Below are 16,464 nucleotides of genomic sequence, written 5' to 3'. Positions count from 1 at the left end.
GAGGCCTGGGGAGGGGGTGAGTAGATGGTGGGTGGCATGATGCGGGGACGCTGTCCCCATGCCTGCTCTCTGACCCACAGTGACAAACAGGAAGGGGAAGCTCTGCCGGGACAAAGGGGACATGGGTGCAGACAGCCAGCCTCCCCCTACCCACTCCCACTTCTCTTTTCCCTAGGATGGCTGTGACCCTCTGGTTTGAACCCTTCAGCCCCAGCCCACACACAGCAGGAAGTGAGACCCAGAGAGGAAGAACACACACTTCCGCTTTCCTGTGGACACTGGATGGATGCGGGTTAAGGGTACAGCTGATGCCTGACCTGGCATTTGAGGTGTCCCCAATAGGCCTGGATTCTGGGATGGAATCGGTTTTATCTTTTTTAGCCATTGGAAGGGCACGTCACTTCCCCTCTCTGGGCCTCAGTTTCTTACCTTGAAAACGGGAAGATTAATGGCCATTACCTTCTAGGGTTAAAATGACAAGTGACTGAGGTTGTGTCCAGCGCATGTAATTATAAGAAAGACAACTCCTGTTTAATCAAGCAAAGGCTCTAAACGGTCTCTAAGGAGGTAAGGAGCACTGTTTGGGTTTGGTGAGACAAGGGTTTGAATCCCGCCGCTGCTACTCCCTGGCTGTGACCTGGGGCAAGTTGCTTAACTGCTCTGAGCCTTAGTTTCTTCATCTGGAAAATGGGTGGACCCATAGATCCTGCTTCACAAACACACAAGGAAGTGTGTGTGAAGCCATCAGACAAGGCCCAGCACATAGTTAACACTCAATAAAAGTGGGTCGTTATTAACTATTGTCATCTCCCTTCACAGGCACTGTCCCACCCTCACTCCACCTTCCAAGCCTCAGAGAACTTCAGGCCAGAACTGGACCTTGTATTCAGAGATCTGTGTTTGTTTGGGTTTTTTTCCTTATTCTGGAATAGGAACAACTTGGGTGCAGAAGGCTGGGTCTAGCTTGTTGCAGTTGTCAGGTATTCTTCCAGCAAATATTTTCTAGTCTATGTCTGGCTCTGTGTTGGGTGATCATGAGGACAGGGTGACTGAGACAGCCCGGCCCCGCCCTCCCAGAGCTCACAGTTCAGTGGGAGACAGACTCACCTCCTGACAGTGACAACCCAGAGTGCTCAGGGCTGGGAGGGGAGAAGCAGAGGGCCGTGGGTACCCAGGGGTGACAGAGGTGGCTCTGGGCCCTGCTGTCTCAGGGTTCCCATTCCAGCTAGAGTCAATATCATTAACACTAAAAAAAAAATTAAAACAGCTAATACAGTCACGTGTCACTTAACGACGGGGATACAGTCTGAGAAATGCGTCGTTAGGCGACTTCGTTGTTGTGCGAACATCATAGAGTGTACTTACGCAAACCTAGATGGTATAGTTTACTACACATCTAGGCTATGTGGCACTAATCTCATGGGCCACCGTCATATATGCGACCCATTGTTGACTGAAACATGGTTAGGTGGTGCATGACTGTAGCTTATTGCGCATTATCTATGTTCCAGATACTATTTTAAGTTTGTTACTTGTGTTCACACATGGAATTCTCACAAGCCTATCAGGTAGGTACTACCATTATGCCCATTTTATAGATGAGAGAACTGAGCCCCAGAGAGGTTAAGTCACCTCCCCAAGCTCAGGCAGCCAGCAGCTGGTGGAGCCAGGATCTGGACCCAGGACATCTGCCTTAACCAGAGGTTCTATTGCCTCTCAACACACGACTGGCTGGGAAGGGCTGGTTTCCTAGGGAGGTGATGAAGGCTTGTGGGTGTGGGTGGAAGGAGGGCTGAGACTGAGGCGAGCAAAGTCTGAGGACTCACCTGCAGGGTGCAGTGGGTGAGGGGGTAGATGCCACTCAGGCCTGGTGTCCAAGCCACCTCCAGCTCCGTGGGCTGGCTGGAAACCAGGTGGAGGTCACGGGGCCGCTGGGGGAGCACTGTGGACAGATGACGGGAGGGACTGACCCTCAGATGCCTTTGCCCAAAGCTCCCCACCCTTCCCTCTACCCCAGCTCTGACATTTGACCCTCACCCTCTGACACCCAGCTCCCCAGCTCCCTTTCCTGTCACCTTTGATGGTGGCTGTGCGGGATGTGGTGACCCCCTTGGCATTATGGGCTTCACAGGAGAAAGAAGATGTCTTGTTCAGGCCTGAGGAGTCATATAAAGAAGGGGCCCAGTGTCAGAGAGGGGAGGGCTTCCCGGGTCATGCCAGGCTGCCCCCTACCATGGCCCATCTGACAGGGTCAGTACAGCTCACATGGCACCTGCTTGAAGGGAGAGTTCGGGAAGGGGAGGCAATGGCCTGGGAACACAGGCCTCCATCCCCATACATGATGACAGGCCCATGGCCCAGCTCTAATGCCCCACCACACAGACACACATACAGACAGACACACACACATGCACAGATATAGACACATGTAAACACACACTCACATGCATACACACACAGACACACACCCCCTCACACACACTTATGCATGGATAGAGACACACGTACATACCCATACACACATGCATAGACACACACAGTTACACACACACACAAATACATTTACTCCTACATAGACACACCAGACACATATACCAACACACACAATTATACACACAGATATACATAGAAACACACAGTCACATACAGAAACATACTCATACCTAGAGACACAAGACACATACAAGAATGCACACTCACACACAGACACACACATACATGCACGAACACAGTCACGCTGAGCCACACAAGCAGACACAGAGGCACATACAACTAATAGACACACCTGGTGTGTGTAACAGTTCCCCCTGGGTGTGTGTAAATGTGGAGGCGTTGGTTCATTCATGAGCTCTGCTCCTACCGACCCCTCTTCCCCTCACTCACTGCTCCCTGGCTGCTCACTCTGCTCTAGCCACACTGGCCTCCTGGTGTTTCTGGAACACAGGCTCAAGCACATTCCCCACTCAGAACTTTGCACTTCTGTCCCTTCTGCTTGGAACAGGCTTCCCACAGATATCCACACGGCTGCCTCCACCCTCCTTCACATCTGTTACTCAGATCCACCTTCTCAGTCACTCTTTCCCTGACCTCCCTCCAGATCTGGCCTCCTCCTGCTTTTCTTTTTCTCTTTGGCTCTTCTCATCACAGTATACTCCACACATTACCTACGTACCTTTTTAAATTTTTTTTTTTCTGAGGAAGATTCGCCCTGAGCTAACATCTGTTGCCAATCTTCCTCATTTTGTATGTGAGCTGCCGCCAGGGCATGGCCACTGACAGACAAGTGGTGTAGGTCTGTGCCCAGGAACTGAACCGGGGCTGCCAAAGCGGATCGTGCCAAATTTAACCATTAGGCCAGCTGGGCTGACCCTTATCTATGTATCTTGTTCACTGTCTGTCAACTCCACTAGCATGTCAGTTCCCGGGGGGGCAGGGGTTTCTGTCTGTTTTGTCTCCTGCTGTATCCTCCAGGCCTAAGATGGCCTGGCACAGAGCACGTGCTTCATAAATATTTGTTAAATGAGTGAATGAATTTATGTGTATAAGTTTGTGTACTTATGAGAGTTTCTGAGTGTGGATGTAGCAACATGAGTCTGTGTAATTCCGTGAGTAAGTGAGTTAATGTGTGTGTCTTGAATAACTCTCTGTGAGCGTCTGGGGATGGGTTGCCTCCCCTCCCCAGCATGGTGGTGGGAACACAGGCAGACACACACATGCGCACACAAAGGTACATACAAGTACAGAGACAAACACAAGAGACACACAGAGATATACAACCACACAGCTATACAACACACACAGACTCACACACACAGAAACATAAACATATGCGCGTAAACACAATGTCTGGGGGACAGGATGTGAGAAGGACCAAGTCTTAAGTCTGCGTGCATGTCTGCTGTTCCGTGTGTCTTTCTATGCAGGAGTGTTTGTGGCCCTGTGTGTGTCTGCGGATGTTGTACACTTGTGCGTGTCTCCTGTGTTTGTTCTGCAGTGTGTGCCTGTGTTCCCACCACCTCCCCGCAGACACAAAGTTTCCTTTTCTCAGTCGGCAGAGGGAGTGGAATGAAGGAAAGGCTGCCGAGGCCGGAAGGGGGTGGGCAGGGAAGCTCCGCAGCTCGCTGCCCAGGCGGCAGTTCCCAGCCAAGGTCAGGTGCCCGGGCCCGCAGCCCCCGCGGCCGGTCCGGGGGAGGGACAGGACAGCCCCGGGCGGGCTGCCGCAGGGGCGGGGAGGCTGGATCCTGTCCAGCCACCTGGCACGTGGGGGCCGGCCAGGGTCACCGCGCGGGAGCTGCCGCTGCCTCGCGAGGAGCCCTGGGGCGGGAGCGGGGTTCTGGAGCCGGGTCCTGTTCCGACCGCAGCATTCCTGCCCCCGCATGAGTCACCGGGACGCCCCCTCCCCCTCTGGCACTTCCGGCCGGCCTTGGTTGGGGGGGCGCGCCCAGCATCCCCCTTCCGAGGCCCCAGCGCCAGGCACTTTGAGGGAGGGGAGAGCAGGGCCCAAGGGGCCTGGGACCCCCTCCCCTCCAGCGGGCTCTCCCTCAGCGACTGGAGCAGGCCTACTCCAGATGTGCTTTCCAGATGTACTGTCCTCCCCTCTGCTCCCTGCTCCCCTCCCCCTTGCGTTTTTTCCAAGGGAAGAAGAAGGCTGGAAGGAGACAGGGGCACGCCCTGAGTCAGATGGAGCGACAGACACAGACAAACGGACAAAATGCCTTGTCACAGCACCCCCCCCCCCCCAACACACACAATGAATCACATTTAACACACAGGGGCCATTATGGCATAAAAACAGACAACGTAGCACTCCCTAAGCTAAGCTACACACAGGGCTGATGCTGTCCCAAACATGCAGTGACACAAATAGACACTCAGTGACTTACATGTATACACACAGGGGCTGACATTGGCGCACACACACATACACACAACATCAAAACACAGCTGGACACACTCAGGTTGCTTCAGACACATTCACTGAAATTCAGACTGATACAAAAACACGCACTTGGGTAGACATGCAGGACTGCTGCAGACACACAAGCGTGGAGATGCTGCCCTGTGCACGAAGGTGGCACAGACATACATATACATGCTGGTAAGCAACCCACGTTCGTCCACAAGAGGCAATTGGGGCAGGGCTGATATACCAGGACACCAGGCAGAAGCAGAAGGCTATTGTCACTGCCTGCTGTGAATCATACACACACACACACACACACGCATACAGGGGTCCATGTGAGTAAGTCATATATCAACATGCTCACCCTGTGACATAGACACAGACACCACAGAGATATTCGTGGACACAGACGTATGTACACACAGCTGAGGTCAGTAGAAACACACCAAGAAACACACCAAGGTGTCCACTGACTCCACAAGGAAACAGAAGTCACACGAAGACACACTCACACCCATAGGTGCACACCTATGAGCTGACATTGTCACCTCTTTACAGGGAGGTATGTACAAGAGCTATGGAACAGACTTGGTCCCTCACTCTGCCATCTCTCCCCGAACACATACACACTCCACCCTGACACAGCGAGTCACAGCTGCGAACGCAGAAACACAAAGAAGGATAGACACCAGGCTGACACTAGTATACTTAGTGACACACACTGAGAAACTTCCAGAGACGTACTATAAAGACCCAAACACACAGTGGGACAGACAGCCAAGCTGACAGACACATACCTAGTGAGACACACACACACATACACACACACACACACACACACACACTGAGACATCCACAGAAGCTGGCCCTCGCTAAGGCACACCCTCATACAAAGAGTTTGATGCTGACTGACGCAATGAGACACAGATCCAGTGGGACGTGCACATGCCCAGATCACACAGACACACACACAGACCCCTCCCTGACAGCTCCATTACACACTGATACACACGTAGGCCCTCTCACACCTGTGCTCCCCCATTTCTCCTTTTTCCTGGGATGGAGTGAAGGAACCATCTTCTCCCTCTCCTTCTGTGGGGTCGTGCCAGGCTGACTCAGGCTCCAGAGCCACCGGCCTGAGTCACCCCTCTGGGGGCTGGCATGCTCATCACCGCTTCCTTGCACACTCAGGGCCCCCGGAATGCTGGGAACGTGGGCACCTCCCTAGACCCAGGGAGACCCTCATCTGGAGTCCCCTCCCCATTCCAGCAGAGGAGGCAGCAGGCTGGGGGTGCCAGAAGCTGATGCCCTCCAGGGTCTAGCAGCCTTCCTCTGAGTGAGCTTCCCCCGTCTGTGTTCCTGTCTCTCCTTCCTCAGTGAGGGGAACCCCCTGTGCCCAGGGTCCCCCAGCTCCCCCTCTGACTGCTGTGTGACCCCAAACTAGGTCCTGTCCCATCTGTGTGATATGGAAGGGGATGGTCACCCCGAGGCTGGGCGGCTTTCATCTGTCACTGAGACCTCCCTGTCCTGTCTTGGGTTACCTCTGTGGTCTGTCCTTTCCTGTGTCTCTTGTTCTCTCTCTCTGTAACTGTCTTTCTGTTTCCCACTTTTTCCTCCTCTCTTTGCTTTCACCTCTGTCCCCCGAGTTGGGCTCTTTGGGTCCAGAGGTGGGCAGGTTGGGAGGAGGTGGGAGAGAAAAGGTCATAGTTGATTCCGGTGCCCTGCTTGGGGTCAAGGGCTGACAAAGGGGCACCAGGCCCACACACACTTGGGCCACGGAACAGCTCAGAGAAAACCCAGGACAAAGAATTCTATTCAGAGAAGCTAGGGTGAATGGAAGGAGAAAGAGCAGAGAGACAGACACACACAGAGAGAAACAGAGACAGATGGAGAACAGAGAGAAAGAGACAGAGAGAAAAGAGGAAATAGAGACAGAGATGTAGAGAAAGACAGACTCAGCGACAAAGAGAGAAAACAGAGAGAGACAGACTCAGGGACAGAGAGACAGAAAGGCTCAGGCAGACACTCACTCAGAGGCAAGCAGGGCTCCCTTGCTCCCCACTTTCATCCTGCCTGGCCCTCTGCGCTGAGCTGGCCACTTCCCCAGACTCACCTGGAACACGCAGCATGTGCTGGGGGCCATGGCCTGTGGCTGGAGCCAGGGAGACAGTATCCTGGAGCCAGAGGAGGTCCACGGGCTCTGGGGGTCCTTGGGCCCGGCAGCTCAGGTTGAAAGGGGTGTTGGCGGTCACAGCCCTGTCCTCAGGCTCCTCCAGGAAGTAAGGCAGGCCTGGGGGGGGGGTTGGTGGTAGAGGCTGGGGTCCCTCTGAGCCCCCCATGTGTCCCACTCACCACTAGGGTGTTGCAGGTTGCAGGGTCTTTCACTCCCATGTCTGATCCCTTAGGACACCTGAACTGCCTTCAGATGTCTGACCCCTCAGCCCTACCCCTAGGGCACATGATCCCAATATATGATTCCCCCCGACCAATGTCTGATCCCCAGACCATCCGAGCCCCTCATATCTCTTTTCCAGAATATCTGACTCCTCATCCCTTTTGACCAATGAGGAGAGCGAGGTCCCCGGGGTCAGGGAGAGGCCTAAGACGTGCCTCTGACCCCTTATCTGATCCCAGAGTGTCCTACCCCCACCATGTCTGACCCCAGGACATCTGACAAGCCCCAAGATGTCTTCTCCAGGACATACAGTCTCACCCAGGCCTGTCCCCAATAATTTATAGACTCCCCAGCTTCCCAACACCCCAAGATCTCTGACATTCGTAGGCTGTATGTCCTCAGGGGACATCCTGAATCCTCCAGCACCCTCTGACCCTCAGAATTCCTGCTGTCCCACAACCTCTGAGCCCAGGGCTCACCCTCCAGCCCAACATAGCCAGGCTGGGACACGAAGGTCTTTCCTCCCAGGACCACCGCACACTGGTACCATCCTGCGTCTGAGAGCTGCAGGGATGAGATTCTGACAGGGCAAGAGGAGGGACAGAGAGGTTCGGGTCAGAGCTGGACACTGGGAAGGGGTCATCAGAGCTGAAAGAGGGGGGTCTAGACTGGAAACTCCTAAGGACTAAGAAGTGGGTACTATTATTAACTTATTTTACAGAAGAGGAAAGTGAAACCCAGGGTTACGTCACACGCTCAAAGCCACACAGTCAGAGAGTGACCATGCTGGGGTTCCAACCCAAGTGGGGCTCCTGCCCATTACTTTTCACCCACCATGTGATGGAGGTGGGGGACAGGGATCTGGTCGTGGCAGGTGAGGGGAGGCTGGGCACCTGAGTTGGCTGACCACTTTCCAGTCGTCCTGCCCGTCTTCGCCCAGGGGCACCTGGGTCTGGGTGCTGTCCGCCAGCTCCAGGACCTGTCCATCCCGCAGCCAGGTCACCTCGGGGGGTTCCCCCTGAACCTGGAGCTCACACCGAAGGGCCCCCATAAGTCCCCGGGCACCGGTGATGTTTCCTAGGCTCCCCACAAAGGGATTTGCCTCAGCCTGTGTGCCTGTAGGAAGATGGAGAAGAGTCAGCTTAGGAACCCCCACTTCCCTCCGACTCCTCAGTTCCATCCCTCCCGGCCTGCCTACCGGCTGCCAGGACCCTGTCAGGCCCTCAGGCTCACATAGTTGTAGAGTGACCTCAGTGGGGGGTGGAGGGCGGAGGCTTTGAGGGGAGGATGGGAGCCTTCCCAGGGGACTTGGGTCCGGCCTCCGCCTCCATCCTTCGGCCGTTGGGAAGTAGGCCGGGGTTCTGGCAGCCTCCCACGCCCTGGACTGCCCAGCGGGCCAGCCCTTGCCCCTACTGCCCTCCCATAGGGTCTCTAGAGACTTGACAGATCAGGCTGGTGGATGGTTGGGAAAAACAGGGGCTGGAGAGGGAGAGGAGAGAGAAAGAAACAGAGAAGGAGAGACATGGAGAGAAGCCAGAGAAAGTTGGGCATGGGGAGTCAGAGACAGAGGAGCAGAGACCCAGAGAGAGACAGAGGATGAGAGATGAAGAGAGAAACACCTTTGAGAGGGAAAAACGTGTCAGGAGAGACACACAGAGGGAAACAGACGGAGACAGAGAGAGACATCAATAGAGACACGTAGATAACGGGGAGACATAAAGACGGAGACAGAGAGAGAGAAATGGAGACCCACAGAGATGGTAGAGTTGGAACCAGAGACACCCGCTCCTGAGATGGAGCAGACAGACAGACAATCGTGGGGCAGGGACAAGTGGGGCATGACAGTGACGAGGGTTTTCCCCTAGGGCTCCTGAGCCCTCCTCATCCCTCTGCCTTAATTCTTTCTGGAAGATTCCTTTGCGGGCAGCCCCCAACTCAGCCCCTCTCCCCAGGGTCCTCAGCTTCTCCTGTCTGTCTCTCTCTGTGTCCATCTCCTGCCATCTCCGACTCTTCCAGTTTCTGTTTCTTGTCCTTGTGTTCCTCTCTGAGTCCCTTTCTTTCCCCTGGCCTCTCTGGTTTGTCTCTGTGTCTCTCTGTTTGCCTCTCTGTTGTCCCAAGGAAATTCCAAGACCAGCCCGGGGACTCACCCCCCAGCACCTGCCATCCATCCCCTTTCCTTTCCCCGGACCCCAGCCCCTCCATGGGCGGTTCTGCCCCACAGGGACCCCATCACTCACCCTTGGGGGTCACGCACCCCCAGCAACACAGCACCAAGCACCAGGCCAGCGGGACCCTGCCCATCCTCGGGGCACCGCGCAATCGATGCCAAACTTTCCTCAGAAGTTGCTGAGCACCCTGCGGGGGAGGGGGCAGGGCCGGGCTGTCCCCGGCCCTCCCCCCAGCTCCGGGCTCCCTGGATTTGGCACTGCCCGCCTGGCACGGCGGGGCCCCTCGCCAGCTCTGCTCAGCGGCCGCCTTCTCTGCTCCCCTGCCTCCTTCTCTCCCTCCCAGACTTCGGGCAACCCTTTCTCCGCCCTTGGCTCCCTCCCTGCCTCCGCCCACCGAGTCAGAGCCTAGGGGGCCACCTGGATTGTGAGGGGTTAACTCGGAGAGGAGAGGACCAGCCCGGTCTTAAAGGGGCCCTGGAGGGAGGCTGAGGAGGGGGAAGGGGCCCCTGGCGGCTGCACCCCCAATCCTGGGCCAGTGAGGCGGGAGGCTGTGCGTCTCGCTATCCGGGCTCTGGGCGCTGTCCCTCTGGGCTCTCTCGTGTCTGGTAAACATTCCTCCAGAACTCCACTCCCCTCTCAGTCCGTGCGACGCCCCCCTCCCCTGCCTCCACCCCCAGCCCAGCCCCAGCCAGGCACTCCCCCTCACACTCACAGCTCCTCAGACAAGGACACACACACACACACACACACACTCAGATGTCATCGATACACATAGGCTGGGACAGAAGGAGACATGCAAGGGCACGCTGCTGGCCCACGGATACACTCAGACAAGCTGGGTCAGGAACTCCATTCCTAGAGAAACTTCAGAAACCAGAAACCAGAGGACACTGCTGGGTGGGCAGCCCCCAGGTACACTTGAGGAGACATAAATCCTCATACAAAAAAGACCCACATGGGCACAGAAACCGGGCACTAGTGTACAGGGACCCACGGGGGTGCCCACAGACCTGGGTTGGAATCCCAGCTCTACCACTAACTGTGTGACTTGCAAGTGACTGGCCTCCCTGAGCCTCGGTTTGTCCATCTGTAAGATGGGAATAAGAATAGAGCCCACTTAGCAGGCTAGAGGGAAGATGTCCTAGGTCTGTACATGTGCAGTTTTTCGCACGTGGTGACAACAGCTGACAAGGTGCGCTTGATTTTTTGCATCTCATCTGTTTGTCTCCCTCTGCTCTCACGCTGCTGTCTCCCTCTGGTGGGATTGTGTGTCCTGGTCCTTGCAGGTCCAGTGTCTCTGAGGTGGTTGTGCTGCTTGTCCATTTCTGTGCCCCTGTGTTTTGCACATGGGGGTCTCTGCATGCCTGAGTGTCTGTGCAGGAGGGAGTGGGCATCCGCTCCTCTGCTCTTGGCCATTCTGCTTGTGTAGTGGTATTCCTAGAGCTCACCACAAAGTCCTATCCATTCAAGCTCCTGATGTCTCTCCCACCTGCGCCTTCTCCCCACCAACCCGGTGTAGTCCGGCCTCATCCTTTCCTGCTGCCCCCTGCCCTGGCCTCCTCCCTGGCCTCCCTGCCTCCACTCTTGCTCCCTCCAAGCCTTCTTTCATTCGGCAACAGAGGGATGTTTCTGAAACTCAGATCTGACCCTATCCTTCCCCTGTTTAACCTTGGCCCTTGGCTCCCTGCTGCCCTGGGAGTGAGCTCCCAACTCCTCAGCCTGGCACTCAAGGCCCCTCACCATCAGCCTTTCTGAGCTGTCTTATTTGTGTCCCATTTCAGTGACAGCCTCAGCATCCATCCTCCTGCCCAAAGCTAGCCCTCAGGGTCCTCCTGGACACCCCCTACCCTGCAGTAAGTTACCAAGTCTTGTGGAGGATTCAGCATGACAAACCTCTCTCCCACGTGGGCCTGCTTCCCTCCCCATGACCTCACCCTTGTCCAGCCCTGTCCTCTCCCGCCTGGACCCCTGATCTGGCCTCCCCATTGGCTCCCTGTCTCCACTCTCCCTCCCTCTAACCTGTCAACAACCAGAGGAATGTTTCTCAATCCTAGATCAAACTCCTTCCCTCCTCTGCTCCAAACCTCCCAAGATAAAACCCCAAGCTGCTTACTTAGCCCTCCAAGGACCCCCCCATGTCCCCTTGAACCTTTCCTCCCCATCCCCAGACTTCTTTTCCTTGCTCACGGCTGTGGGGCACCTCCTGCAGCCCTTTGTCCTCAACTCCTACACACCCCTTACCCCATCTCAATGTTCCCTCTCCATTGCGTCACTGCCTGGCCCTGCCCAGTCTAATCTAGGTCCCCATGTCGTTCACTCCCAATACTCTGTCCTTTTCTTTGGCAGCGTTCTGCATGGGTTGTCAAGATACATTCATAGGCATGACTGTGTGTCTCCTGCTTGTCTCCTCCTCTGCTCTGTGAGCTCTGGGAGGCGGGGACTGGGTATATCCACCACCACCCTGTAAAAGGCCTACCACAAAGGGGACAATCAATAACTCTGGCATTTTTGGGGGGTGCAAATGTGGATGTGCAAAGGTCTGCCCACTTGTGCGAACACATTGGGGGCCCTACATGCCCAGGGCTCAGTGGGCCCAGCTGTGTGCACAGCCAACCTGAATCTGTGTTCATTCACTCAAGAGCTATTCACTGAGCACCTGCTGTGAGCCTGCAATTTTCTTTCAAATGCATTTTAAAAATGAGAAGGGCAGATGGGTAGACACATTCCCCGTGCCAGGTGTTGGGGACCCCACAGTGAGGAGGACAAATCTCTGCCCTCGTGGAACTCAAATTGGAAGGAGAAGAGAGGCAACAGTGAGATAAATATTTATCAGGATGCAAGATGGGCAGTGAAGGAAAATAAAGCAGAGGAGGGGATAGCCAGCAATGGGAGTGCTATTTTAGAGAGGGTGGTCCGGGAAGGCCTCTCCGAGGTTATGATCAAGATCTGGAGTAAATTAGCAAGTAAGTCAAGTAAGGAAGGGCATTCCAGCAGAGGGAACAGCCAATGCAAAGGCATGGAGGCAGGCATGTGAAAAACTTCAAGGAGAAGACTGTGTGGCTGGCATGGATGGGATATGGGAAGAGATGAGATCAGAGAGCGCCTTAGCCTGGTGAGGAGGACTTTGGTTTTTATTCTGTGACAGAACCCCCTGGGGGCTATTTTCCCACTACATTTACTGAGATATAATTGACAAATAAAATTATATAAATTTAAGGTGTACAATATGATGATTTAATACACGTATTTATTGTGAAATGATTACCACAGTAAAGTTAACACATCCATCACCTCATATAGTTGCCATTTTTGTGTGTGTGTGTGGTGAGAATGTTTAAGATCTACTCTCAATAAATTTCAAGTGCACAATACAGTGTTGTTAACTATAGGCATCATACTGTACATTAGATCCCTAGAACTTATTTATCTTATAATTGAACGTTTGCACCCATTTCCCCAACCCTCCAGTCGTGGTGACCACCATTCTGCTCTGTTTCTTTTTCATGAAATGCATTAATTAATTTTTATTGAGCTATAATTGACATAGAACATTAGTTTCAGGTGTACAACATGATTCAATATTTGTATATATTGTGAAATGATCACCACAATAAGTCTAGTTAACACCTGTCACTACACATAGTTACAAATTTTTTTTTTGTAATGATGAGAACTTTTAAGATCTACTCTCTTAGCAACTTTCAAATATACAATACAGTATTAACTATAGTCACTGTGGTGTACATTACATCTGTCTCTGTTTCTAAGAGTTTGGCTTTTCTAGATTCTATACATAAGTGAGATCATATGGTATTTGTCTGTCTCTGTCTGACTTGTTTCACTTAACCTAATGCCCTCAAGGTCCATCCATGCTGTCACAAATGGCAGGACTTCCTTCCTTTTTTATGGCTGAATAATATTCCATTATATATATATAATATATATTGGCGTGACTGTGTGTCATGTCAATATATATTATATGTATATTATATATATACACATACACATCTTATATTTTCTTTGTTCACTTACCAGCTGGCAGATACTTAGCTTGTTTCTGCGTCTTAGCTAGTGTGAATAATGCTGCCATGAACATGGGGTGCAGATGTCTCTTTGAGATCCTGATTTTATTTCCTTTGAATATACACCCAGAAGTGGCATTGCTGGGCCATACGGTAATTCTATATTTAATTGTTTGAAGAACCTCCATTCTGTTTTCCATAATGGCTATACCAATTTACGTTCTCACCAACAGTTCACAAGCCTTCCCCACTGGGTAACTTTGAGCAGGGGAGAGACCTGATTTGGTTTTAAACGGTCCCTCTGCTAAGAACAGTGAGTGAAACGTTGACGGGAAACTTTCTAATGGAGGGATCAGGACCTGGATGCACTGCATGGGACCACCGATTATTACGATGTGATGCTCCAGGAAGGGGCCCAGCACCTCCAGTGAGGAGCTCTTGCCAGAACGAACCCAAATCTGATTGAATTCCCAGTTTACAGGGAATCCTGGGAATGAAGGACATCTTGAGTGACACCACAAAGATGTGGTCAGCCAATGGGGCTGGCCTGGGGGTGTAGTGGTTAAGTTTGTGTGCTCTGCTTCCGTGGCCTGGGGTTTGCAAGTTTGGATCCTGGGCGCGGACTACACACTGCTTATCAAGCCATGCTGTGGTGGCATCTCATCTACAAAGTAGAGGAAGTCTGGCACGGATGCTAGCTCAGGGCCAATCTTCCTCAAGCAAAAAAGAGGAAGATCGGCAACAGATGTTAGCTCAGGGCCAATCTTCCTCACACACACACACACAAAAGATGTGGTCAGTCAAATCTGGGTATGAGAAATTGTACAGGGTGAATGCCCAGTTTCTTCAAGAAATGTGTCATACAAAAGTTGGGGAATAGTTTCAGATTTAAAAGACCTATGATGGTTCAAATAAAGGCACTGTGTGGTAAGACTTTGGATCTGGATTTGAACAAATCCAACTATAAAATATTTACGTGACCATCAGGGACACATGAACACTGGTACTGCAGAATTCCTAACAGTGATAGGTGTGAAAATGGGTATTGTGGTTGTGACTTTTGAAAAGTAAATTTTAAACGGAGGAATTATTGTTTAATAAGTAAAGTCTTTGTTGGGGATATGGAAAGTTTTGGGTACAGTGGTGATGGTTAGCTGGCCCTGGTGGTCTAGTGGTTAAGATTCAGCACTCTCATGGCTGTGTCCAGGGTTCATTTCCCAGTTGGGGAACCACAACACCTGTCTGTCTGTCGGGTGTCATACTGTGGCGGCTGTGTGTTGCCGTGATGCTGAAAGCTATGTCACTGGTGTTTCAAATACCAGCAGGGTCAGCCATGGTGGGCAGGTTTCAGTGGAGCTTCTAGACTAGACTAGAAAGAAGGACCTGGCCATTCACTTCTGAAAAAAATTGGCCACGAAAACCCTGTGAAGAGCAGCAGAGCATTGTCTGATGTAATGCTGGGAGGTGAGAGGATGGTGCAAAAAGAACGGGCAGGGTTCTGCTCTGCTGCACACAGGGCCACTAGGAGTCGATGGCACTAACAACAATAAGTGGTGATGGTTACACAACATTGTGAATGTATTTAAAGCCACTGAATTGTAAACTTACCAATGGTTAAAATGATAAATATTATGTGATGTACATCTTACCACCCACACAAAAAACTGAAGACCATACTAATTCTAAATACTTTTATTCGGGAGTCCAATAGTTCTTTATTGTTTAAGCCACTTTGAGTTTATATTTTCTTTTACTTGCTACTGAAATCATAACTCCCGTCAACTTTCATACTGATGCAGTGCAAGGTCCATCCCTTCTTAAAAAAATGAGTTTGCTGGTATTTCTGATTCTAAATTTCCCTGGATGTGAATTTTGAGTGCAAAGGAAAGCAAGTCATTGCCTTCACTTAAAAGAAAACCTTGAGCCTCATTCATTCCTTTTCCCATCACACTGACATATTAAAAATAGTAATAATAGTAAATCCAAGAACTTAGCATGTATTTCATTCCTATTAGGTTGCAGAATTTTTCACATTTCCTCCTTTAAATTTAGTAACTCTTTCAGATGCTAAATCCTCAGTCAGGGTGTGATCAGCTGGAAAGTGGCAGTTAGGATCTGATCCCAATCTCATCTTTCAATTCTCTATGATATCACTGTTTTGTGCTATCTTTACAAAACTTAAGCTAAAAAAACAAAATAGCATCACGGAAAATAAAACAAAAAGAGGAAACTTTAGTTAATGAGATATGCATTGCTGAAGCATTCGGGAGAAAATGAACTGATGTCTATAATTTTCTATGATACGCCGAAAAAAATGAGCTGGATGGACAGATGCTTAGAAATGTGCTAAAGCAGTGTGGCCGACAGTGGCCTGTACAGTTCCCTCAATTTTGCTGCATTTTTGAAAACTGTCATATTAAAATGTTGGGGGGAAATGTCCTTTACTGTCAGAAACGTGCATTCAGTCATTTTCTGGGATTTGCCTTAAAATAACCGTAAGAGAGTGATAGACGAAATAAAAATAGAAAGTTGATGGTTATAGGACGCCGGGGATGGGCAGGAAGTTCACTGCACTCTTCTCTCGACTTTTGTGTTTGAAAACTTCCTTATTAGATAGTTAACAAATAAAAAGATGACTCTGGTTTCCTAGAGGCTGGAGTAGGGAGAGGGTCCGTTTCAGGGTCTGCTTTCAGATTGGGAGAGTTCCCAGGGCACGGATTGCTCCCTTTGGGCTTTCGCTGGCTGGGGCGCCCCCAGCCCTGCAGTGCTGCCAGTGTCCCTTCTCCCTGCCCGCCCTCCACACGTTAGCCTCGCCGGAAGTGAGGCCCAGGACAGGCCCCCCGCCTCTCCTCCACATCTGGCGCTGATGTCAACAGCCAGGGTGGGCGGGGGCCATGTTTTTTAGCTCCCGCCCAGCCTCGAGGGAGGGGTGGACCCCCCCAACTCCACCCCTTATTCACAATGATGGACATGTCA

The 16,464-nt window shown here is 51.9% G+C and overlaps 1 protein-coding gene across 2 annotated transcripts in view; it reads right to left on the bottom strand.

Annotated features, from left to right (window-relative positions):
• Positions 1-10,249, bottom strand: part of AXL (AXL receptor tyrosine kinase) — a 28,437-nt gene extending 18,188 nt beyond the window's left edge. The window contains exons 1-6 of one of the 2 annotated variants that reach the window (XM_008537603.2): positions 9,536-10,249; positions 8,192-8,414; positions 7,778-7,878; positions 7,017-7,193; positions 2,076-2,156; positions 1,827-1,942 (exon numbers count right to left, since the gene is read on the bottom strand). In XM_008537603.2, the coding sequence (XP_008535825.1) occupies positions 1,827-1,942; positions 2,076-2,156; positions 7,017-7,193; positions 7,778-7,878; positions 8,192-8,414; positions 9,536-9,599 (762 nt within the window). In that variant the 5' untranslated portion in view covers positions 9,600-10,249. The remainder of the gene's footprint in view (positions 1-1,826; positions 1,943-2,075; positions 2,157-7,016; positions 7,194-7,777; positions 7,879-8,191; positions 8,415-9,535) is intronic. The other variant, XM_008537604.2, reaches the window with a different exon arrangement.
• Positions 10,250-16,464: the final 6,215 nt, after the last annotated feature.

Source organism: Equus przewalskii, chromosome 9, assembly GCF_037783145.1.
Source record: "Equus przewalskii isolate Varuska chromosome 9, EquPr2, whole genome shotgun sequence".
Classification (NCBI taxonomy): Eukaryota; Metazoa; Chordata; class Mammalia; order Perissodactyla; family Equidae; genus Equus; species Equus przewalskii.
This window is presented reverse-complemented; position numbering and strand designations above follow the sequence as displayed.